The sequence below is a fragment of the Plectrocnemia conspersa genome, unplaced genomic scaffold, assembly GCF_051122295.1.
Source record: "Plectrocnemia conspersa isolate PC_06_02 unplaced genomic scaffold, ASM5112229v1 ptg000001l, whole genome shotgun sequence".
Classification (NCBI taxonomy): Eukaryota; Metazoa; Arthropoda; class Insecta; order Trichoptera; family Polycentropodidae; genus Plectrocnemia; species Plectrocnemia conspersa.
The window spans coordinates 866,579-893,409 of NW_028277165.1; the positions used below are offsets into that span (position 1 = coordinate 866,579).

The 26,831-nt window shown below is 31.4% G+C and overlaps 4 protein-coding genes and 1 long non-coding RNA gene across 7 annotated transcripts; 3 read left to right on the top strand and 2 right to left on the bottom strand.

The window, feature by feature from the left end:
- Positions 1–840: 840 nt before the first annotated feature.
- LOC148238295 (uncharacterized) lies at positions 841–3,844 on the bottom strand. Its single transcript, XM_088197352.1, has 10 exons — positions 3,604–3,844; positions 3,432–3,542; positions 3,130–3,368; positions 2,882–3,061; positions 2,627–2,812; positions 2,272–2,434; positions 1,734–1,930; positions 1,539–1,673; positions 1,236–1,397; positions 841–1,170 (listed from the first exon to the last, which is right to left on the bottom strand). Exons 1-10 carry the CDS (start codon positions 3,724–3,726, stop codon positions 1,101–1,103), a joined length of 1,566 nt encoding a protein of 521 aa, XP_088053478.1. The 5' UTR covers positions 3,727–3,844; the 3' UTR covers positions 841–1,100.
- Positions 3,845–4,662: 818 nt separating this feature from the next.
- On the bottom strand, positions 4,663–6,599 carry LOC148238296 (uncharacterized). 2 transcript variants are annotated; one of them, XR_015811367.1, is made up of 5 exons: positions 6,549–6,599; positions 6,343–6,407; positions 6,195–6,270; positions 6,053–6,126; positions 4,663–5,982 (listed from the first exon to the last, which is right to left on the bottom strand). It is a non-coding gene; the product is annotated as an uncharacterized LOC148238296 (long non-coding RNA). The 2 variants fall into 2 exon arrangements; XR_015811364.1 differs by having other exon boundaries at positions 6,053–6,270.
- Positions 6,600–10,775: 4,176 nt separating this feature from the next.
- On the top strand, positions 10,776–17,985 carry LOC148238297 (uncharacterized). 2 transcript variants are annotated; one of them, XM_088197333.1, is made up of 5 exons: positions 10,776–10,879; positions 10,946–11,114; positions 11,761–17,040; positions 17,101–17,454; positions 17,651–17,985. In XM_088197333.1, exons 2-5 carry the CDS (start codon positions 10,957–10,959, stop codon positions 17,886–17,888), a joined length of 6,030 nt encoding a protein of 2,009 aa, XP_088053459.1. In that variant the 5' UTR covers positions 10,776–10,879; positions 10,946–10,956; the 3' UTR covers positions 17,889–17,985. The 2 variants fall into 2 exon arrangements, with proteins under 2 accessions (XP_088053459.1, XP_088053466.1); XM_088197340.1 differs by having other exon boundaries at positions 10,792–10,879; positions 10,932–11,114.
- Positions 17,986–18,723: 738 nt separating this feature from the next.
- On the top strand, positions 18,724–20,568 carry Asciz (ASCIZ zinc finger protein). Its single transcript, XM_088184180.1, has 2 exons — positions 18,724–19,350; positions 19,669–20,568. The coding sequence occupies exons 1-2, from the start codon at positions 18,780–18,782 to the stop codon at positions 20,508–20,510; spliced, it is 1,413 nt and encodes a 470-aa protein (XP_088040306.1). The 5' UTR covers positions 18,724–18,779; the 3' UTR covers positions 20,511–20,568.
- A 2,073-nt stretch (positions 20,569–22,641) lies between these two features.
- Positions 22,642–24,789, top strand: Gmer (GDP-L-fucose synthase-like protein). The gene is made up of 8 exons (XM_088189620.1): positions 22,642–22,763; positions 22,847–23,005; positions 23,067–23,181; positions 23,253–23,381; positions 23,488–23,561; positions 24,037–24,176; positions 24,253–24,381; positions 24,453–24,789. Exons 2-8 carry the CDS (start codon positions 22,851–22,853, stop codon positions 24,686–24,688), a joined length of 978 nt encoding a protein of 325 aa, XP_088045746.1. The 5' UTR covers positions 22,642–22,763; positions 22,847–22,850; the 3' UTR covers positions 24,689–24,789.
- Positions 24,790–26,831: the final 2,042 nt, after the last annotated feature.

The window sequence follows — 26,831 nt, forward strand, 5'->3', positions numbered from 1 at the left end:
ATGATATATATATATATATATATATATATATATATCCAGGACCACTTGATAATATTCAACGCCTTCAGCTCTAAACAAAATTTTGTTTGAGCAGGACAAATTGCCGAGAGAGATAAAAATAGGTCGTCATAGAAATTTTTGTGCAAAAACTTTCGATACTGTGTAAATATAATAAAATGTCGCCTCCATTCGGAGTAATTCGCCCCTGTATATATCAGTAGACTTTATACACTTAAAATTCACTATTTCCATATTAAACATATACAATTATATCGTAGAACTAAAAAAATACTTGAAATGAAGCACTATTCATTATAGTATTAGAAAATCAATTATAAAAAAACATTACCGGCGTTACAGACGATTGAATGTTTTGAAAATTTCAGGAGAAAGCTGTAACCTCTAAGTAAGGGGGAAACACGAAACTTAAAATAATAAATAATTTTACGACTGACGTTAGCTTTTTTAGATGATTGATTTATTTTTGTTTATCTAGTCGCACTTTAATTTCTCAATGCTTGTTTAGCAAATCATTTTTGTTCAAATGTCGCTCTCTACTGGGCAAAGATAGTGCAAAATTATACAATAATCTAAATAAAAGGTAAATGAACCTTTTATGGTTTTAATATTTTATTTTATTTAAACCCATTGTGGTTCAATTTATATAATCAAAAGATTAAGTTTCTTACCAATTATTAATGTATTACTTATTGTTCAGCAAAAGGCACCATTATTATTTAAGATAAAGTTCCCACCAGATGTATATATACACATTCAAGTTATATCTATGACAATTTTTAGTGAATTAGGAATTTAAAGAATTGGGAAAATGCAAACTCATTTTTAGACAAATAATTTATTGACACAGGTTCTTTGTACCAATTAAAAGATACAACTACTGCAAAACGTCACTATTGTATTAACACGGTTCAATAACGACTGAATTGGATTCCACTAAAAAATGCGAATTTTCAGATTAGCTCGCTCCAATTAGAATCTGGCTGGAAAGCAAGCGATAGTCTGACGTTGAGGCGGATTCATGTATCAGTTCTCAAATAATAATATAATAGGCGAAATTACAAAGCACATTATATAACAAATTACATCGAAGCATCTTTGTTTAAAGAATCAATTTGCTGCTCTTTTATTAGAATATCATCAACAAACCAGCTGTAAATATACAATATGATTATAAAAAATAAAAAAAAATTGTAAATTTATATTTACAAATATACTTTTTAGTTATGTGGTTTTTAGTCATCCGACCGCACAGCTTCAATTCGTGTTTGGTTAAGTTTGACTTGTAATTTGTTCTATATAGACAGTTTGAGCAAGAATACTTTTGCTCGTTGGAATGTGAAATTTTGTGATTTCGCAGAGCAGTATCAGTTTTTGACCTAAAACATTTTAAGGTGTATTATAATTACACAAATACATATATAGGCTTTGTCAAAAATTATGTTAATTTAGAATAATATTAGGGCATGGTGTTTCATACATTTTATATTATTTTTATTAGATTGAATAAATATAAAAACCTGTATTCGCAGAGATTGCAAGAATATGGCCGTTCTCCAGTGTGCGTTCGTTTGTGATCTTTTAAACGGCAAGGCGTGTAACATTTGTAGTCGCATATATCACACTTATAATTTGCATCGCCTGCGTGTCTTTGCCTAGATTAAAAAGATACGTAATGCAGAACTTTATAGTATTTAGAATAATGAAGAGATTACCTGTGCAATTTTAAAGTGGAAGTCGCAATACAACTGTAGTTGCACATGTCGCATTTTAAAGGACGTTCACCCGTGTGTTTCTTCTCGTGGCATTTCATTGTGTATATAGAATGCGCTGTGTAGTTACACGTGGAGCAAGAGAATGTTTTTGAAGCACCGTCGTGTATGATTTTAATGTGTTTTTCCAAATTAGATTTCTGAGTGAAAATTTTGTAAGTAATCTTAGAATTACATAATCTAGAGATTAAGAAAAAATATTTATTTAACCCTTTGATTGCCGAGGTGTTCTTAAAATAATATTTTACTCGTGAAGTATATATTCTAGTCCTTTAAAAATGTATCCGACTCTTACTTCAATGATAACGTCGGATCCGGTAATTTACACCAAAGAAGCAAAGGCCGTTGTTTTGGATTTAGGCAAATAAAGGGTTAAGCATTTCACTGTTTATTTAGTATAGGTGACACACTTTATTTATTTATGTTTGAGAAACTTTCTATGTGAGATTTTTTTATTCTATTGAATTTTGTATTATTATACCTGAGAAAAGGATAGGCCGCATTTGTCGCAAGAGTACGGCCTCTCCCCGGTGTGCACTCGCATGTGAATTTTTCGATGCGAGGTACTGAAGAATCTTTTACCGCACGTATTACAAGGGTAGTCTTTTCGCTGTTCGTGCGTTCGTGCTATATGTTGTACGAGGCTGAATTATGAATATTTTTTAGAGATGTGAATCAACAGTACTAAATATAAAGATGATACTTCTTCCGTTACATCATAACTTTCATAATTTCATGATCATTTGATATATATCGCTCTACCTTCTACAGACAGTCGCCTTTGCCTTTCATCATCTATTCTCGCAATCGCTCACATTATCTAATAAAAAATATACCTTGGTAAAAGTTTGCAAGTGAATGAACATTTATCGCATGAAAATGGTTTATCAGTAGTATGAGTAGCGGCGTGTGTTCTTAAAGAATACGCAGTTCTAGTACGATATGTACATTTATCGCATGCGAATGGCTTTTCAGGCGAATGAGTCTTCCGATGCTTTTTTAAAAGGCTCAAAGTGGAACATCTGAAATGACACATTTCAATAAATCATCACATAACAAACATACATATAAAAAAAAATCAAAAATATTACTTATGATCGCATTTATCACACAACATAATATTTTTTTCATCATTATGTTTTTTTTCTTTTTTAACTACGCATTTATTTTTTAACTTTTTATCTAGCGCAGTCAAACTATGCATCTTGATAAAGTGTCTTTTTAGAACGAGTCTGTTTTTAAAAGCTAAATTGCACGTTATGCACTCGTACCTGTGAAATAACAATACAAATGAAGTATACATATTGATAAATGGCACAAATAAATGATATAAAATTACATTTTAGATCTCTTATCTGGTCTATTGGTTGGATTAACTGTAATAGCAATCTTATTCAAAGGCGTATCGTCTTCTAAATCCGACGAATTCAAAGCAGACAAAGCACTCGGGCTATTAGGGGAATCGTCATGTTCACTTTTGATAGACAATCTTTCACTATTTACATTATTTACATTAAAATCATGCATATCAATATCATCGTCATATTCTGTTTTTATAAAAGTTGAACATTTTCGACTCTAAAAAAAATACACATCATTATACATAGAAAAACAGCCAATATTACATGTTAAAAATGTTACATGTAAAATTTCTTCAGAATTTTCACATTTTTTCTTGAAACCGTAAGCTAAAATAGCATCTGAAGTGCATTTGCCGCATATGAACTTTGTAAGATTGTCTTCTTCGATAATCTGCGAAGAAAATAGACCATTAATCTAATTCTACATGTTAATAATATCATGAATTTCATACTTTTACGGAAGAGCAATTCATTATTATATCTTTAACAGTCATGTCGAATTCTTTGATTAGCGAAAATAGGGAAGTCACATTTTCGACGGTCAACAAGCAAACTCTACACTCTTCTCTATTCATTTGTACTGTTTATAAATGGCACGAGTTTCGGAAGTTACACTAATTCGACTTAGATGTTGATATAATATCGTCGTATTCGCCGGACGTTGATGACAGCTGTCAAAATTTTGGCCGAAGTACGATTATATTCGTCCAAAAGTAAATCATTAAACATTGATAACTTATTAGTTTTTAAGGAGGACGATCCTGCTCTAGGGAGGACGTCTGCTCGCCCTATGTAACTTCTCTCACCGAGGAGAGGTTGGCGTTCTTCCTGTTCACCCGATGGCTTACAACAAATACCATCAAACGGAATTACAGTTTTATGACTGGCGCATAAAGTGTTGCCGATTTGCCTCAGTCATTTGCCAAGTTGCAAATACATCAGAATAGTAATAAATAATCTTTTATCGACCCAAGGTTATTCAACGCCCAGTTATAAACTAAATTTGCCTCCTCCCCCCCTCTTCTTGTCAACCCAACTTATTAACAAGCAACTAGGTGTTAAAGATAAATCTAAAAAATCCCTATTAATACCACCTTTTAATTTAGTAATAAAAATCATGAAGAGAAGTAAGCATTTAATGCTTTAAATGTCATTTAAAAGTAATCGTTCTTATCTTGATTTTAAAATTAGTTTATAATATTTTTTACGCATTTCACTTTTGAAGGTATTTTAGGGAAGTTAAAGGAATATTTTTAATAAACGCGAGCTATTAAAATGGTAATTCATTAAAATACAATATAATTATGGGGATTATATAAACAACGCCTAACACCTTCCAGGAAAAAAGGGGTGACTCATCGATAACATTTTTAATAAGTCATCAAAATTTTGTAGTCTTGCTAATACGAAAATTATTATATTTAAAACACAAAATTTATTTTAAACTTGTGTAATAATTTGTTTGGGATATCTCGACGGATGGATGCTGACCAGTGGCAATTAGACACAGATTGAGTCACTGCAATGTTATTTTATTGAAAGTTATATAGTATACATGTTATTAAAATATATATGTATGGACAGTGAAATTTAGCAGTAGCGTTATGTATTCAATTTATAAAAAGTTGCTACTCTCGACTACCAAAGAATGCGTACCTGTTAAGTCATCCCCATTTATAGGTGTACATTTCACGACCAAGACATATTTTTCCTTTCTTTTTTTCATATTAAGACTATAAATTAATATTGAAATGTTATATTGAGCAGGCTAATTCATTACGAATATGACGGCGTGTATGTCCTAAAAGATATTTTTTAGTTTTGAAAGTTTTCCCACATTTTTCACATTTAAAGTCACAAACATCAGTATGAATTAGTGTATGGCTTGAAAGATCGGATTTCTTTTTGAATGTTTTTCCACATAACAAACATTCAAAGTCAGGAAGATTATTATGATTTTGCATATGTCGTGAAAGATGATTTTTAGTTTTGTATGTTTTACCACATCTTTCACATTCAAAGTCACGAACATCACTATGACATAGCATATGACGTGAGAGATGGTTTTTTTTATTGTATGCTTTTCCACATTTTTCACATTCAAATTTACGAACAGCACTATGATTTAGCATATGGTATGAAAGATTAGATTTTGATTTGTATGCTTTACCACACTCTTTACATATAAAGTTACGAACGTCGCTATGATTTTTTATATGTTGTAAAAGATGCATTTTAGTTTTGTATGATTTTCCACATATATTACAATCAAAGTCACGAACATCGCTATGTGTTAACATATGGTTTAAGATATGTTGTTTAGTTTTGAAATTTTTTCCACAGTTTTCACAACAAAAGCTACGAACATTGCTGTGAGTCGCCATATGGTATAAAATATGTTTTCTACATTTGAACGTTTTTCCACATTTTTCACAAGAAAAGCTACGAACATTGCTGTGAGTCGCCATATGGTATAAAATACGTTTTCTACATTTGAATGTTTTCCCACATTTGTCACATTCAAAGTCACGAATATCGCTATGTTTTTGACTATGTTGTGAAAGATAATTTTTAGTTTTGTATGTTTCTTCACATTTTTCAAATTTAAAGTTAATGTCTTTATGACTTAGCATATGGTGTGGAAGATAATGTTTAACTTTAAATGTTTTTTCACGTATGTCACATTCAAATCCACCAAGACGGCAATGAGTTTTCATATGTTGTGATAAATGATATTTGTTTTTGAAGGCTTTTCTACATTTATCACATTGGAAAGTACGGTTTGTAGTTTTAAGTTCATCGATATTAGTATATTTTTCTCTTTCTGGCTTCTGAAATTCAAATTTTATTAATTAAATAAGCTGTAAACATCAACATATAAGGAAACTATTCAATCATTACTTCGGTGTCGCTGTATTTTTGTTTAGGTATAACGTTCACATTCATATCAAGTATATCTTTAACATCGTGCGTTTCTGAAAGCATATAATAAGCAATAAATTACACGTATTAAACATTAGCACCATTATAAAGTATGTTTGACCTATTTCGAACATGTCGTCAACGTCGTTCATGTTCGCGTCTTTGCTGATATCGTTTTCAGGTTCTACATTCAAGAACTTGAACAAAAAAAACCCAACTTAAGATCACATGCGTTAGCAGGCGATTTAACAAATATTACGATACATTACCTCGACTATACATTGAACTGTTTCGATGGAAGCAAATGCTTCTTCATCGACTTCAATATCAGGTTCTGCAAAGATGAAGATTAATACTTAAAAGAAATATCTAGTAAACTAATATTCAATGTTTCGTTTTTAATCAATAATTTTATTATCTGAAAAACAAAACCTTCAACCCTAAATTCTACGTTCCAATTGTAAATTGTACAAACCAGTTTTGATAAACGCCATTGTAAGTCAGTTGACAGTAGACGTCAAAATCTAACGTTAGGTCCAAATGCGATGAATTGCCGAGCATGGCGATATATGGGGGAATTAGGGACTACCTATTGTTGTTTAAGTTTTATGTTATTAATCCTTTCAACGCCAAGCGCATGATATGATGCGCAACTAAATCTACTGTACAACGCCAAGCGCATGATATGATGCGCTCGTTAAAACCTTCGTTTTTTAAAGAAACGGAAAGGTAAAAGTTGGCAATATATGTTTTAAAAATCAGTTTGAGTTCCTAGTAAACGATTTCAGTGATTTTATTTATAGAATTTGCGATGAAACAGTGGTATATATAATTATAAAGTCACGCCTTAATTTTAGTCGTTTGTATTTCGCGCGCGGTTTCGATCGTGCTTCTTTAGACCACTTTTAGGGTTAGCACAAACGCATCGCGGAAATTCGTTTTTTTATACTTTAATTTATGAATCGAAATTAAATTATGTCATCAATATTTCAATGATAATTGTGATTTGTAAATACTTGTGAATATATTTATACGTTATTTCGACTGTTTTAATATTGTCAACTGTTTTTGTGATTGGTTTTTATTGTTTGTAATAATTAAATAATAATAATAATAATTACTATTAAATACTTATTAATAAATGTAAATAAGATATAATTAATAAAATATCAATATTAACTCTTAGTAAATATTAAATAATAATAATAATAATAACAAAAACGATTCCTTGTCGTAGAATCATTTTATTTTACTTGTTTTATTATTTTATAATTTATTTGTAATGTGTTTATTTATTTACATTAAATTAATACCATCGTGACCTAACAGGTTACCCCAATGCGTCACGATGGTCGAAAAGTTTATTATTTATTGTATATATATATGTGTGTGTGTGTGCAATATATATTACATATTCCGCCTGGAGTGTAGATATGTTGCACTCTTGCCGGTCCCAAGCCCGGATAAAGGAGGAGGGTTTCTATCATGGAGCAAACCAACCAACGTGGATAAATCCAAATAGTTATGAAAAAATCACAAAGAAATAATAAATCCGCCCCAATTCATAATGACCTAGACCATGGTTTCCCAAACTATGTTCCGCGGAACACTGGTGTTCCGCGAATCCAAAATATGTGTTCCATGGAACCTAAATAGATATTTCCCAAAAATTTGGAGTAAATTAAAAGAATGAACATATTCTACTTCATAATGAAGGCGAAGATTTTAGTACCTAGAAGTTGGGTACAGCAAAATAAGCTAAGTGTTCCGCCAAAATTTTCGGATTTGCGAAGTGTTCCATCGCTCAAAAAGTTTGGGAAACCCTTACCTAGACGATCGAAATCTAGATAAACGATTGGACTTCAATTTTGGAAGCTGGAATGTGCAATATTACAACCAGGAAAAATGCAAACAATATCGGAAGACATACTAAAACTCAAGATATATCTAGAAGCCCTACAAGAAATTAGGTGGAAATGCCAAAACCGATCACCGGTTGTAGTGCCGTGGAAGAAGAAGAAGAATATGTATATATTATAAATTATACATCTTATTATATATAGTTAAATGTAACATCGTATCTTGCTATCAAGTTTTATTATTTAATATTTTTATATATAAAGAAATATGACAACCTTCAACAACAACCAATTGCAAACACCATTGATCAAAAACAAACGGTTTGATTATTAGGGTTATTTTTGTGTACGATATATGTGATTTTGTATGCATCAAAGAAATCTTGTCGATTTGTAAATTTTTATAACAGGATGTAGGTCAGACGAAGAAAAAATGCGTTGCAGATTTATATATTAAAATTGTCTCAGTGTGAGCATGACCCTGCTTGTCGTTCGCTTGTATAGTGCCGCGCGCGTTCATGTGTGTGTAGGTGTGTGTACGCGAGCCAACTCGCGGCCCAACGAATAGATTTAGTTTTGTTCACTCCATATTTCCAACAATACGACTAAAAATATTTGTTTATTGATATAATTAGAATGTTTAAACCATGTTAATCATACATATATAATTTTAAAATATAAAAATTGAGTATTTTGGCTGTAATGATGTGTTAAACAGAGTAAGTAGCCAAAAAAATATATCGCTAAAAACGCATGGCGTACAGCGAGTAATTAACAATTTACCGGTCGGCGGTCTAAGGGTTAACTACATGTTATTTATAAACAATTCTAGAAGAAACTGAGCGCGATGATTATAAAAAAATCTTCGAATGGATTAAGAATAATCTAACACAATAAAAAACAAGACACTAATATGCGTCAGTCTATTCCTGCTAGTCAAAGGCTCTCTAAATCAATAAGATACTTAGTAATTGGTTTGAATTTAAAATACTTAAAGTTTATGCGTGCTGTTGCTTCTCATACCTTGAACATGATAATAATAGAAGCATGTGAATATATACTCCAAAAATTAAAAGACAACAATAGTTTTATTAATTTATTTAGTTAATATAGTTATTTGTTTATATACTAAACATACGCATAAAACATAAACATAATATAAACGAACACTTTATTATTACAATAAGATTAAAATTGTTTATTTAATCTAAGTAAAACAAATTTTCACAAATAAAATTTTCAAGGAACTTAGTTGTGCCAATACAGGTGGTTGATTGTATATGAGAGAAACTGAAGTTGTGTTTGAGACTGGTTTGGTACAGAACCTATAATTTGTGAGGAAATAATTGTGGTATGGCATAGGTGTCTGTGACATATTGTAGAGGTGACGTTTAAGTCGCATGTAATAAATTTGGTGATGGATGAATTAGAACGTGATACAATTTCGCGTTCAAAAAGTATGTCGTTAATTATTTTTTCTGCGTAACGCCTTTGGCCAAGAGCTGGTCACATTTTAGATTCACATTCTGTTCTTGTGAAACATGTTTTAGCTAAATTCACTAAATCGTCAGTTGGTGTTGTTTTCGTCCTTGTTTTGCCGTGAAGACGACTGCTATAACAAAAAGAACATATTAAGTGGACTTAAACTCATTTTTATGTTCGGGAGTACATTTTCAGATATTAAATATATAGAAACTGCACTTAAGATTCTACTCTTGAAAATATAATTTGAGTTGCAACAAAAAATATTGATGTAGCAAAAAACTAATTGGAAAAAAATGTTGATGGAACATTCCAGAAAAAGTTTCTCAGTTCCAAATCTGTTATGATTAAATTGTATATATAATGATCTACTTATGTCAGTTAGTAAATAAAGATAATAAATATTAATTTGAAAATATGTTTAACTAACTGCACTGCTTTCTAAAAAACATTTCGTTGTAATACCAAACTTTAATTTTTTCCTTATTGACGTCGATTCGTAGTGTTAATTTTTTTAGTAGCTCTTCCATGTATACCGGTTTATAAGTCCATAATATGTTTGTAATGTAATTGGTGACTTTCCGTAATACAGGAAAATCTTTATACAGCAGTATAATCAACAATACAAAATCGCGTTTGGGCATGACCACCATTCATGCAAACGCGCTGGAGACTAAAAAACGATCTCAATGCGCAAGCGTACAATCCCGTCAATCACGTAGAAACGATTGACAATTGCTTTAATTGCCTCTATAAACGGTCAATCGGTCGCATCAACGACCGTCAATCACGTGACGATTGACCCTAAACAGTTTTAGGTGGAAAAAACTATTTTACAAAAACAGTTATAAAAAACGACATTAAATAATTTATTGCTTTCAAAAATACATTATTTTTCGAATCAGATATTACAGAATTGATTAACATGTGGAAAATAATTTTAGAAAAATATGTGGAATATATAATTTAGTAAAAGTAATATTCGTTTAAATTCTTAACTTATTTAATCCGTACCTTAATAAAATACATTTCTAACTTTTCTTGTTGACGTGAAAATTCCGTTATGCTATGCATGAACATTTATCTACTGATGTGCTATGGCGTTCTATAATTAAGAAAAAATCATTTCACGAATGCTCTATTTTTGTAACAATCTATTTAATATGAAAAATATGATTTACAAAATTATTGTATTCTTATTTTTTATGACAAAAAAAAATATTTAAAAAAAATAAGTTTTTATGTTAATTTATTTATTAGTACTATTTTAGTAAATTATTATTATTGTTATTAATAATTTTACTTCTTTTTTTAAAATTAGAAATATAATTTGACAGCAGCGGGAAATATATTTTTCGCATGGCAACTTTTAGGTTATAAGTTTGAAAGTCGCCGTTCGTTCGCTTGCGAGTCGTTATTCTATAAGCAATCGTTTGCGTTATTTCTATAAAATTGCTGTTTTTCGGTGTGTATTATTATAACAAATATGAAATGACGTTATGTGTTGCATAAATAAGACATTTTTCAACAGAAAATAGCATAATGCCACCCGAAAAGAAGCCGCGCAGATCGTCGATCTTGAAACCCCCCAAACTGAGAAATCCCCTGTCCGAATTGGACCTGAGGCAGAACGTCGATGACGATGGAACGACATTCGACAGAAACAAGCGAGTCAGTTTCTCGACCACTCAAGGAATTGCGTACGTTATTTTTTATCCCTAACGCTCTCACAATTTCACGCAACTCGAATCTTTCGTTGTAACCTGACACGCGTAAGCCCAATTCGATAAAGTCTGGGAATCGGTGATATTTTTGCGCCGCATTGGCGAGAATTGGAAACACCAATAATTCTTTCGAAAATATTTCATTTTACTTACATACGTTTATAAGCAAACATCCAGAGATGTCGTTAGTTAAAGATTTTAATATTCCACTTTTCAACCCTTATATGTAAGGTTTAAAATTTGATGACGGCTGTCATCCGCGTCTTGGGCTTGTTTGCCATGAAGTTAGACGTCAAACGCAGTGAAAGAGTTTAATGTATTTTTCTGGTCAAATTCAAGAAAGGGGCAAATGCCCCCACCTGCCCCCCTCTCTTTCAAATAACATCCCTGATTTTCAAACTAAATTTATTATACCGTAAAATAGATAATTTTGACTCCCGATTGCTCGCGTGTTAAGTAACTAGAGTGAATGAGAGATAGAGGCATGCAGTGACATCTCTTTCTTCTACTAATTTTTTTAATGATGATGCCATCGGATCCTACATTCATCGCCCAAGTACCGAAAGCTTTATTATTATCTTTACTTTAAACCTGTATTTTATGTATTATTTTTATTCACCAGATTGTTCAGAATGGCTGATCACGGAAACACAATCTGGGACGAATTCTTCGAAGAAACCAACAAAAATATAACTTGCTCCACTGACGGCAGTCAACTTCCGCGAGGCTCCGTCGCAAGCATGGATTCGTTATACGAGCAGAATGACGCTCAAGAACAGCATGACAAATTCGAACAGTTGAAAAAGCAGGTATTTAACGATGACTCCTTCGATATGAGTTTTACGCCAGAAAACGCTCACAACGTCACTTTCGCCGCCAATCCTGCGGCCGAAAATGACAACGACGACGATAATGAAGATCATTGTATAATCGGAGTTGCGGCCAATCAGCCGACTGACAAACGACTGTCCGATATTTTACTAGAACTCACAAATCCGAGCATGACCGATCAAACCGAAGCTTTGATCAATTATAAAATACCGACAAAAAACATAAGTAATACTATGGAAATAACGACGGGTTATAATAAAGAATGCGAAATCGAATCGGATAAGAAGTACTGCGAAGACAGATCGGCCAACAGCGAAATGTCCATCACCTTAGATATCTCGAAACCGATTCAAGAAATTGTCGTACCGAAAACTAAACCGAAATCGACTTTCGTCCATTCGTGTGTTAATATCATCGCCGATATCAAAGACAAAGGAAAGTGTTGGATAGATGAGAAGGAAAACATACAATTGATTCCGAATGTTAACGATATATCCGATATCGAGAATCAATTGATAAATAAAAATAACATACCAAAAGTTACTGTAATACCGGATTTGGTTACGATGCAGTCGAATGACACTGAGAATCCTGACAGGAAGTATGATTTAAGACAGAAGATCTTGGATTACAATATGTTAAATCCATTATTTCCGATGGCGTTACCGGAGCAGAATGACGATCACAATCACACAAATGAAATAGAATCATTACTGAGTATGATTAATCCCATAAATGTTGAAAAGCCACAAAATATGTCGACAACGGTCAGCAATCATAAAAGAAGGACTGTCGTTTTCGATCCTCAATCTGACGAATGCGAAATGTCAATGACTATGGCTGTTCCGTCAGTTTCCAACAAATGTAACATAAAAAAGAAAATGGACGTTTTCGAATCTGAGTCTTTATGCGATATGTCCATAACGAAGGCCATTAAAACACAAAATAATTCAGATTTATATGATTATGAGTTAACATTGGCTGCTGTGCCAATAATCCAATTTCAGAAAGAAAAGGTTATTGATCAATTCGATCCTCAATCTGACGATTGCGAAATGTCAATGACGATGGCCGTTTCGTCGATATCTGATCTGAATAACAAAAGAAAAACGGTCGTCTTAAGTCCTCAGTCAATATATGACAGGTCTTTAATGGCAGCTATTAATACCCAAGTTGATAATGATTTAACATTGGCTGCTGTGCCGATAATCCAGCATCAAAAGACAATCATCGAAGATACGGCTACGGCGGTTAGTCAAGAATGTGAGCAACAGACCGATAATCCTCAACCTAACGATTGCGAAATGTCAATGACGATAGCTCTTCCTTCGATATCTAATAATCTTGATAATAGAAGAAAAACTATTGTCTTCGTTCCTCAGTCTAAATGCGATATTTCCATTAAAACCCAAGGCGATCATGATTTAACATTACCTCCTGTGCCGACAATCCAGAATCAAAACACGATCATCGAATCTAACATTTTACCTCTGGTGAGTAGTCAAGAAAATGAGCGAGGGATAATCCAACCGCAACATAATGATTGCGAAATGTCAATGACGATGGCCATATCTTCGATATCCAATAATATATTTAAAGATAAAACTACTGTGTTCGACGTTGAAGGTAAAGATTATTATGATTCAACATTGGCCACTGTGCCGATAATTCAATACCAAAAGACGATCATTGAAGATACCGAATCTAATAACCAAGAAAATAATATATTAACAACAGACAGTGATGATAAAAGAAAGACAATTGTATTTGATTCTCAATGTAACGATATGTCAATGACAGTAACTAATGAGCAAGAGATTAAAATAATTGATCATAAGTCCACTGCGGGAGAACTCATTCTGGAAACAAATAAAAGTACAATAGATTTTTCTTCTCAATGTCATGAAATGTCAATAACAGTAGCTATTCCGTCAGGAGCGTACGACGAAAAGATTGATGTAATTGCTAATAAGTCTGTACTTCCGCAAACTGAAGATAATCAACAAAGCATAAGAAAGACAATTGTTTTCAATTCTCAATGCAATGAAATACCGACAACATTCAATAATTTATCAGCAGCAGATGAAAATAACATTACTGCTAATAAGTCCACTGTGGGAGAAATAATTGATTCTGCTCTTCCGCAAATTGGAGATAATCAACAAATCAAAATGAGTAGAATAGTTTTCGATTCGCAATGTAATGAAATGTCAATGACAGTAGATAATCTGTCAGTAGCAAATGTTAAAGAGAGTGAAATGATTGCTAATAAGTCCAACATAGGAGAAAAAATGGATTCTACTCTTACTCAAACTGTAGATTATCAACAAAACATAAAGAGGACAACAGTTTTCGATTCTCAATGCATTGAAATGTCAGTAACAAATGAACAAGAAAATATAATTATTGCTAATAAGTCCACTGTAAGAGAAATAATTGATTCTGCTCTTTCACAAACTGTAGATGTTCAACAAGACACAAAGAAGTCGATACTTTTTAATTTGGAATCTAATGAAGTGTCAATGACAGTGGATAATATGTCACTAGCAAATGATCTAAATCTAAAGAATAAAATAATTACCAAATCTGCTGCAGGAAAAATATTTGATTTAATTCATCCGCTAAATGAAGATAATCAGCAAAAGCTACAGAAGACAATAGTTTTAGATTTGGAATCTAATGAAATGTCAATGACAATAGATAATATGTCAGTAACAACAAATGATCAAAAGAATAAAATAATTGCTAATAAGTCCAATGTAGAAAAAATATTTGATTCTGTTCATCCTCAAACTGAAGATAATCAACAATGTAAAAGGAGAACAATAGTTATCGATTCGCAATATAATGAAATGTCAATGACAGTAGATAATATGTCGGTAGCAAATGATCTAGAGAATAAAATAATTTCTAATAAGTCCACTGTAGCTGAAATAATGGATTCTGCTCTTCCGCAAACTGTAGATAATCAACAAAATTTAAAGAGAACAATAGTTGTAGATTTGGAATCCAATGAAATGTCAATGACTGTAGATAATATGTCAGTAGCAAATGATAAAAAGAATGTAATAATTGCTAATAAGTCCACTGTAGAAGTAATGGATTTTGCTCTTTCCAAAACTGTAGATGATCAACAAAACGTAAAGAGAGCAACCGTAAAAGAAACAATGGAATTATCTCTTCGAAAAACTGAAGATAATCAACAAAGCGGAAGAAAAACAATTGTTTTAAATTCTCAATGTAGTGAAATAGCAGTAACAGCTAATAATTTATCCATAGCAAATGATAATGATGGTAAAATTATTGAAAATAAATCCACAGTGGTAGATATATTTGATTCTGTTGTACCGCAAATTGAAGATAAACAAAATAAAAAGACAATTAATTTCGATTCTCAATATAATGCAATGTCAATGTCAGTAGATAATATCTCAGTAGCAAATGATAAAGAGAGTGAAATCATTGCCAATAAGTCTAATGCTAGAGAAATATTTGATTCTGTTCTACTGCAAACTGAAGGTAATCAACAAAAGAAAAGAAGAACAATAGGTTTTGATTCTCAATACAACGAAATTTTAGTTACAATAGATTCATCAGTCGCTACTGCTCAAGAAAATAACATTTCTCAATCCAAACCATTTGAATTAAGTAAAGGACCAATTGAAAGTGAAAAGTCAATAGAAAATATTTTAGATGAAAAAAACGAAAACAGCGTAATCGCTGTTATAAAACCAGAACACAAAATCGAGACAATCGACGTGGCTCCAGAAGCAGAACTTAAGTTAATTTTATTAAATGATGTAGAAAAGAGTATATTTGCTCCTAAATTTGATAAATGTTCTACGCCTATACCTGACTCTTCCATGTTTGATTTAGAACATAAAATAGATAATGAACTTCATACAACAAAGATCGTCGTGAATAATGTTTCAATAAATCATAAATTATCGACGGCGATGTCAGATAAACCTAAATCTGTAGAATGTGCAAAATACATTGATGAGAAACGAGAAGAAATTATTATTTATGAATCTGAAGAAGTAGCAAATTCATCCATAAGAAACGATGACAAAGATAAAATTAAAATAAAATCTGTATCTGGTGAAGAATTTATGAATCAATCTAACTTTATGGAATGTGAGATTATCGATAATAATGAACGCGATCCTAAAGTAGATGAACTTGAGACACCCAAGATTTCTCAAGAAGTTCAAGAAATTTTAGAAGTGAGCGAATCAAAAGAAGAAATTAAATATATTGATGCTTCTAATAAAGTAATTATGTTAGATGATGCTATACAAATTGTTAAAGAAATTCATAAATCTACGACTGAATATTGTGTTGAAGATCAACATATGTCGATCGTTGAGGATGTTTCGTTAAATTTGAAACATGATATTAGCGATCGATTGCAAGATAAAGAAATGTGTATTGAAACCGAACCGATGGATGTTGATTTTGAAAATCAAGTTGATAAGGAAGTTATAATTAAAGTGGAACAATTTGAAATCATTACCGAGAAAGAAACAAATGAAAATGGAATTAATAAAACAGACGACGAAGAAGTAAAGCAGAGTTTGATTTGTGAAGAAAATACTAAAATACAGCCCGACACCTCGATAGATCTCCGAGAGGATCTGTTAATTCCTAAAATGGAACCTGAAGATTCTGTTGTGCTAGAGACGAGCGAGAAAAGAAAGTTTTCTTCTTCAGATTTGTACGACAATGATGACAGTAATAATAAAAGGCAAAGGACCAGCTTAGAAGCGTGCTCTTGGATTAAGAACGTGAGAAATCTGCCGATTGAAGATTTAAGTCTGCGAATGGCTGCCACGATACACGATTTGGATAACTTTTCAGACATTTCGTTGGTCAATACCTCTGCAGAAGATAACGCCAAAGAGTTGGACATATCCGAGAAGTCTAAGAACGAAGATGATGTGAAATTCAATAATAGTTTCGAAGGCGAAGAATGTCTTCAAAGTGAAGATTGCTCAAGAAACGAATTATCTTCTATGATCGAAGATCCGATTATAAACATCGATGAATTTAAAGCGTTGAAGTTCAACACGTACGTATATTTTAAATATGAATCCCTTATAAAATATTTATTTTATTTTATTTATTTTAGAATGGACTGTTGTACTGAAGATCTTTCGGCTTACGAATGGAATTTTCTTTTGTTGAAAAAAACAATAAGGTTAAAGATTAAGTTTGAATCTAGAAATGATAATATCATCCGCTGTGCAACGAACGTTGCATCCATCTCGATCGATATATGCATGAAGGATTCTAAATCTAAGTATATGCACATAGCAATGATGAATCAGTTGAATTTGACAAATTTGAATTCGTTATGCTCGACGGCTAAAGATGTTCCTAATTTATTGAACTATTGCGCTAAAACTTCTAGCGACGTACGAAATTGGGAAGGCATGTTGCAGTTTTTACACTTAGTGTATGGATTCGAATCTCAAAATGACTTGTAAGTATTATAGCATCTCAACAGAATCAATCTCTTCCTTTCTGTTCTTTTTAATCTTTGTATTGTACTGTTTTAAGTGGCATAGTTTTATGATATATTTGATGATATTTCTTGTCTAGTAGTTTTGAATACATTAGAAAGACTAAAATTAATTTATGTCAGTCGACAAATTATTTTATTTATTGTTCTGTTTTAGGTTTACCTTTAAAATAACAAGCGGATCTTTAGGCTGCATTTGGCGGGTAAATATAAGGATGTGCAATTTGCCTTATGCTTCCGTTCAAGATATCACAATAAAAGTTATAGCTGGTTCTTCGCATATCACCCAAGATGATTTTGTTACAGCTATCAAAGAAATAGAACCTGATTTCTATTACATGAAAAATTTATCCGACAATCTTCATAAACTTGTTAAAAAATTCACTACTAGTTAGCCTGATTATTATTATAAATTAATTGTAAATATTACGTTTATCCAACTATTTTTTATGAATTAGACTATATGAAAAATAAAAAGACTTATTTATAAAACTATTTTTTATTGATACGTGTTGACATGAAAAAAATACATCTAGTTTGCTTTAGGCAATCAATATTGAATAAATAAATAAATATAAATCGATTTATTAGGACAACACATCTACGAGAAACCAGATTGTTAACCTCTCATAGCAGTTACCCGTCTTTAGAAATTCCAATTACCCTGTACCTTGGACGAAATTTACAGAGCCCAATCCGTAAACTGTCATACACCCCTAGATCATCACATCGGGTGAGTGCTTGATGAATCGATTAATGCATAAGCGATGAAATCTTTCGCTTTTTCTACGGCGTACAGTCCCTTACCATCTGCTCCAAACAGATTAAATTTGGATTCATCGGAGAAAGCCACTCTTCTCCAATCTTAGGCGGTCCAATGGCGATGAGCTTTTGCCCATTCAAGGCGATTCTTTTTTCTTCGAGATATGCTATTATTTTAGATTTTACATTTTTAATAACATTTTTATTAAGCAGAACGTTTTTTACAATTTACACCGAATGTTCGACACATATTTTAAGTTTTATGAATTTAAAAAAAATCTTTACACATAAATTGGACTCAAAACAACAAGTGTTCATAACCGTTGGCTTCTGAGCGTGACGGCCATATAATTAACAAGTACCCAAAGTAGACTTCATTAGTAGAAAAATATCGCCTTTTAAATTAAATATTATTTTTTTTATATATTATTTTTGTACTTTGGTCATGGTCAATCGAATTTAAGGTTTAGGTCTATTATTGACATTTGCGTTTGACAGTTGTTGTGCAACTGAAACGAGTAATAATGAAGATTTGCCCTAGCATCTCGGAGTTGTCTGATTTTTCGGAAAAGCGCATCTGTCCGGAAGCCGGCTGCGGTAAGGAGTTCGTAAAGTCGTCCAATTTGCAGCTGCACCTAGTCAAACACCATAAAATTGGAAAATTGGGAGATTCGCTTTTGACGGCGGACGCGCAGTTCCATTGTCCGGTGGTAGATTGCGTTTATAACTTGGAGAACGGCACTGGCAAACACTTTTCGCAAAGGCGCCTCCTCAAGCAGCACTATGGGAAGGTGCACGCTCCCCGGAATTGGAGCTGCGTCAAATGCGGATGGTGCTCTGCAATTCCCTCGATGGTGCGCAGGCACACCGTCAACTGCAAACGAACCGTTACTTATCCGGTCATTTTTCAAAATGCAGCTGATAGTTCCAAGATAAAAGCTAGCTTGTCGGGAAATCAGATCAATATCGATCTAGTGGATAAACTATCTGATAGAGAAACTAACATGATAGATTACATAATGCAGGAACACAATTATGTCAGCAAATTTGTATCTGTGATAAGTACTAGTGGAGATATTTCCTTTGTCAAAACAGGTAATTATAATACAAATTTGTTACTATATTTCTGTGACTCGACACAACAACAACTCATTTTGTATTTAGAACTAAACTTGCAGAAAATAGTATATAATTTAAATACGGTTCGTTCTTCTTTATAATACGTTTTTTGTGACAAATATTGTTGGGAACCGCTGACTCACTTATGCGTCATTTGAATTTTAAAAGTAAAAAATGTTGGATAAAAAAACTTATTTAAATAATTTCACATGTGTTTGAAATTGGTTGTTCTTATATTAAGCCAAATATTCATTTATGGAGTGTTTATCTATATTTGTATTATTTTTGTTGCAGGCGATTGTTATAATTTTAAGTATGCAATTGATAACGATCAAGATAACAACACCAAAATTGAACCATTAAAACAGTCCGATAGGTTCACCCAAACGCTAGCAAAAACAATGGTAAAATCAGATACGTCTGTTAAATCCAATGTAGAAACACAAACAATAGAATATTATGTATCTAATTGCTACGGCGAAGATCGAAACACAACGTCAAGCTTAAATTTTAGTAATAGTAATTTTCCATCTTCTGATATGAGTCAAGATATTCAAACTCAGACTGCTCTGGATGAGTTATTGTACTCTAATATAAAACAAACAGATTATCCAGATAACGATATCTTCTCAGATTTTACGCTTTTGTCCGATATTCAGACCCAAACCTCGTGGCCGTACCTGGATGTGTACAACAATGCTAAAGATCTAAAGCGTGATTCACTATTGATCTCGACCGAAACTCAGACGTGTAATGAAATTTTCGATTGTGACAATTCACTCGATAATAATTATGGCTTTGAAAAATCAAAGGAGCTTCTGACGCTGCCGGACGAAGGAACGTCGACTTGCTATAAAGAGACTCAGACGTGTGATTGCATCTTATCGCTAGAGCATCTGCACAAAGACATGTCTATGTCTGTTAATAATTCATCTTCTTTGCATTGCAATATGGACGAACAAATTTTTAAGCAATCGTGTTCTTTGAATTCGATCGAAACTCAGACTCAATTTTCTAATTTCATTGCAGTGAACAGCAAATTTTTGAGTAGGAAATGCGATGTGATGCTGTCTTGCAGTTCAATTGAAACTCAAACGTGTGATAATTTATTTTTAGACGATATGTTAACACAATGAATTGTGAAATGGGATGAATCAAATGAGATTTATATCAATAAATATTTAAAAACATCTACATATTGTCTTTTACACTAAAAAAAGCTTTTTTTATATATAATATAAAGTTGATTTTGATATTACAGTGCATAGTTTTTAAGAAAATAAATACATCTCGAATAAACGCGTTTTCTCCATATAAAAGTAATCAAAGCAATTGTATTTTCATGCAGATTTATATATGATTGTATGTTTTTATAATGCATGATCTTTAGAAAAGTATATCCGAGGAAACCATACTTATTTTCAGATTGCAGCTATAAAAGATAAGTACAAGGTAAATATTCAGATTAGTTTTTTTCAGTTTGAAATAGTGATACATCCAAATGAATTTAAGTAGTTTTAGTAAATGCGAATACTTGGACATGTTGCTAATAACTAGTGTTTACTAAATTCTTTTACACAGACAAAATCTGCCTACTTCTTGCGGCAAGTGTTACTTATTGACACACAGCTTTAATTTCATTATTTACAATTCTACATAGTAGTGTAAGATCCGACCCGCTGTTCTAAATTTTACGACGCATTGTAACTAAGCATTCTGATTTCTCGGTGTTTTCCATTTCTTGAGAAATAAGAATTCTTATTTCCACTTTTCGAATTTCTTGAGAATTCTCGAGCAATTTTGCTAAATAAAGTAATATATAGTATTGATGAAGAGAACACTCGATCTTCGAAGAGAGCAGAATTTATTAGAATAAGATTTGTTATAATGGACTAAAATAATCGAAGGAACAGAACAGATCGATCTACTTTGGTTGACTATAGGCGTCAAGTTACAAAGTAATTCAGGTTTCCGTATTTATACACGAATCATAGGGAAAATTATCAATAACGGCTACTGTATTATTCATACTTTGAACAAGATAAAGATAAAAAACATTTGGGATTATTTGTCAACAGGCAAATTCTATCGCGTAACTTTGCGGAAAGTCTCCATATATTTTTGAAATCTGCCGATTTCCATGCAGAGCGATCTTTTATATCTGATTATTATGTAGTTCTTAGACTACTAAAGCAAAAATAAGGCCGATTAGTGTGGTTGAAAAAATTGTAAATAATTATTTGCCATTCAAATACTTTTGACCTTTATTGAAAGCTTTCAATGAAGGATAATTTTCTTTAACATCTGGCACAACTCCGCCAGGCACCCGCAACGGACAGATCCGCACGTGTATGGCCAGCTAATACTAGGAAAAGTACTTCTTTAAGTTGCATAATCCGGAAATTCTGGAACTTTGTTTTTGTGTGCCAGCTAATTATAAGCGCGAATTCTTCAATAAGCACAACAATATGACTATGTATTGATTTGTTTTCATCCATGTTCTCACAGTTGGTTGGACGTATTGTGGTCTATTATATATATATTATATAAAATATTTTGTTAATAAGTTTTGTTTTTAAATATTGTTTTTTTCTGTTCAAGTAAGCTGTTGTTCCATGCACATGTATGCATATAAATAAATAAGCAAGGATTTAATTATTACCAAACATATATTAATATGTATAAATATAAATCAACACAGAGAAATTATTATGTAAAAATGGAAAGCCACTGTAAGCAAACGTTATTCTCACGCGAAGCAAAAAGCCTAACCGGCAGCACCACGAAAGCGGCCAATAACGTTTTGCTACATAAATATCTTTTAGCATTTAAATAAGTTAGTGAGAACGAGCGGCTAAGAGAGAGAGAGAGAGGGTTGGACAGAACAGTTACCATCACATAAATAACTCTCAGCAACGAATCTAATTAAAAAAGGATTATATAAATTGGCAACAATATTTACCTTGAATAAATGTTCTGACCGACGCTCGCTCACACTTAACCAGTTTAAATTTTAAAACGAATTTATGCAGCAAAACGTTATTGGCCGCTTTCGTGCCCGTTAGGGACAAACCAGTAGCAGAGATTGTATAACCATTGGTTTCTGAGCGTGGCGCTTACATTCTTAACAAGTATCAATATTCCTATAAATACACCAAATTTATATTTTAGATTTTAATCTGTTTTGCACTTACATATTAAATAATTTAATTAAATATATAATAGATTATAGAATGTGATATAATTAAAAATTAATCAAAATAACTCATGGCCAATAAATATTGTATTTAGGTCACCTTGTTCTGACATCTGTCAAAGCGGTCGCGTGGCTGTTTATATTATATTCGTGCAACCGAATCACGTTTATTTATTTACTAACACAATTGGTTGTAAGATACATTTAAGTTTAAATTAAAAATGTATTATATCTGTTGTAAAATGTAAATAAATATGATTTTATTAAATTTTGTAGAAAAATGGACTGTAACAAGAATAACGTAATATTAGTTACCGGCGGAACAGGTTTAATAGGTAAAGCTATTCAAAAAGTTATAGAAGAAGAGAAAAATAGTGGCGGTAGAGCCAAAAATGAAGAGTGGATATTCGTCGGCTCCAAAGATGCAAATCTATGGTATTTACATCATAATTTGATACATACTTGGTTAATTATTTATATGTATGATTTTTTATAGCGATAAAGAACAGACAAATCAATTATTTAAGAAACATAAACCGACGCAAGTTATCCATTTGGCGGCAATGGTTGGTGGATTGTTTCATAATATGTCGCATAATCTGGACTTTCTTGTAAGTGATTTAAATAGATACATATATTATTTTATATTTTTATTTGTTAATATAAATTTGAATTATCTTAGCGAAATAATCTGGCCATCAATGATAACATATTGCAAACGAGTTTTGAGTTTGGTGTCAAGAAAGTGATATCTTGCCTCTCGACTTGTATTTTTCCAGATAAAACCACTTACCCGATAAACGAGACAATGGTACTTAAACTTTTTTTCTGCTTATTGCTATTTTATATACTCGGTTATAAATTCTTAAAAATGTTAAATTTAATTTGGTTTGTGGAAAAAAATAAAACTTTTTCAGGTACACAATGGACCTCCGCATCCATCCAATTTTGGTTATAGCTATGCGAAAAGAATGATTGATGTTGCGAATAGGTAAAAATAATATTTGATACATTCTATGTTTGTATATATTTAAATAAATCTGTACAATAAGATTTTTGCCACAAAGATAAGATTGACCCAATGGTAAATTACCAATGACGCATAAGTGAGTCAGCAGTTTCTAACGATAATTTTACAAATTACGCTTAAATGCCATAATTTTTTTTGATAAATAAAAACATTACAGATGCAATAAATATATTTTGCCCAAAATATCGAACCTTAAAACTGATATTTTTGACTTGTTAACTTATTCACACCTTTTTTTTTTAAATTTGTTCTACAATTTTAATTCAATTCTACATAAATATATTTTTTTTTAAATTTGTTCTACAATTCTACATTTAAATCCTTGTGGCAATAAAAGAACCAAACTTTTACGATGTATTTTTATTATTATCTTTCCCGTGACGTTTTTTGTAAGAAATGTTTTTTTTTTATTTATATTTTTTTTTTATTCAAATAGAGGTTATCACGAACAACATGGATCTATGTTTACTTCAGTTATACCGTGCAATATTTTTGGACCTCATGACAATTATAATCTTGAATCTAGTCATGTTATTCCAGCTCTAATAAGAAAAATGAGTGAAGCTCATGATAAAGGTAAATCAAACGATTTAAATTAAACACCGACTACGAAATTTAACTTAAACGTTTCTTGTTTATTTATATAAATCAGGAGATCCTACATTCACGGTAATGGGAACCGGAAAGCCGTTGAGACAATTCATATACTCTTTGGATTTGGCGAAACTTTTTATCTGGGTCTTGAGAGAATACGACAGTGTCGATCCGATTATACTTTCAGGTATCATATTTTATAAAAGCATATTCTTCTTATAGTTATAGTTGATTGAAACCTATTTTTTTAAATTTTAGTTGATGAAGATGACGAAGTGTCGATTAGTGAAGCAGCTGAAACTATTAAAAAGGCTTTAAAATATCAAGGCGAGCTTGTCTATGATACGAATATGGCAAGTGGTCAATATAAAAAGACTGCTTCGAACGATAAACTAAGGCAGTATTTGCCTAAATTTCAATTTACTAAATTTGAAGACGCAATCAATAAAAGCGTCGAATGGTACATTCAGAACAAAGATATTGCTAGGAAATGATTGCACTGTCTAAATTATTGTATTTCCATTTGAAATTGTGTAATTATATCTATCATTCAATTTTATTTATGTATTGAAGTTATTAATAAATATTTAAAAAGTACATGTCTTTTACCTTGACAAAACTGTTAATTGAAATAAAATTACTTTATTAGTTTTATTCATATATTTAAGCTGTGGGTAAAGTGCTCAAGTGATGGTTGAGATGATATAATGAAAGTTATTTTATGAGAAAGGGAGGAGATCAACTATCTGCGCTCCCTCAAATTTTTATTTGACCTTACATTTTGGTTTCTATCGTTGGTATTCTATCATCCTTCGTTACTTTTGGGCAGACCGCTAAAACGCCGTTTCTTTACAAATGCAACGGAAAAAATTGATTAGACTAATTGCAACGTGAAGATTATGCGTGGTCTCGACTAATTAATTGATTAATTTATACTAAATATATGTGCTATCCCTTGATTTCTAGATATTTGTTATTGATAATTACATAAAAATATAAAAGCCAATTGATAGCGTCGATCGTAATTATTTTTTGTGAATATATAAAAAAATATGAATTAATTCGGAAAATAAAACGGGAAAGCGGTGCTTCCACAACCGTCACTGATTTGTAGAATTGATAGCGCATTATTATATTAATTTCTCAATTACACGCTGTCGTATAGTTATGGTTATAACTTCTTCCAAGATATATACAATATATAATAGCTTTCTCTCAGAACTAGACTATTAGTTCTTGAGATATCAGACTATTAGTTCTTGAGATAGCCGCGGACATACCGATAGAAAAAACTCCCCTTATGTGTAGATAGTAAAAGATATTCTGTAATCTTTTTACTTTGTGAAATTAGCATATGATTTGTGATTCAGCCAATTTTTTACTAAGGAATTCGCATAATTTCTGTTAAAAAATCAGTATAAAATGTAGAATATATAAAGCTTGAATAAGATTAGTGCCAACATAAATTTAATACAATGGTTCCGTGTCCATTTAGATTATGCCCTTGGCTCTCAAATATCGCTAGTGCAAGCCAAAAAGATCTTCGAAAGTCAGATACAGGGTCATCATACGTAAAGAAGTTGAATGTTTTTTTATTAATTACATTTTTGTGTATTTAATCAATATAAAATTTTATTAAAAAAAACCATACAATGTTTTTATTCAACATAAAGATTGCTAAAAACTGAAAATTTGAAAATTTAACAAATTAATTGTAATAAAAAATCAGTTTTAATAAAAAAAACAGTTTTAATCCACATATAATAAATAATGGACTGTATGTGCTTCTTATTCCGTTTATTTTCCCTTAAGAGATGAGCTGGCTCAAGAGTAGCTATTATATTATTAAAACTTATTAGTGTAATATCGAAGTGCAGACAGACTATGGAGCAAAATGCGACATCTCTCTGTACTTCACCTTCAGCTTATTTTCTCATGAGAGAAATATGTTGGATTTGGCCTAATGAAAGTTATAAAATTACAATTAGTTTTAGAGTTTTCATTAAGTTAGGTATGAGTTTGAACGGAAAATGGACGTTTCGCAAATTCAAAATGGCGTCTATTTAAAAGATAAAAAATCGTAACTCTGTAAAAAAAATCTTAGAGAAAAATATAAAAAGATGAAAAAACATTTAAAAATAGAAATTAAATTAAAATAAGAAATAATAAAACGATTTTTATAATTTTATTTATGTGGAATATAACGAAATTGTAAAACACGTTAACTGCCTTAGTTTAATTTTGTTTCAAAATAGCAGCTATCTATAATTTTTAAAATTAAAATAAAAAATATTATATAATAGAACATTTTTATTTTAATATAATATAAAAGTTAAAAACTATTTTACACACTTTTATATATAGAAATCTACTTAGTTCTAAATAAACCTGGGTCCTTTTCCAGACAGTTTTTTTATATAATTTAGTGGCAATATTTATTTCATATTTTAAATATAATTATATTATTCGATTTCTTTTTAACTGAATTATATTTTTATGGTGAAAAACACGATAATTTTGCAAAAACACAAAAAACTGCGCTGCGCAGCCACATTAACTTTAACGATATATTTAAATGAATATATATATCATGATATTCATTAAAATAAAGTATTATTTTAACATTGAAAAATCATT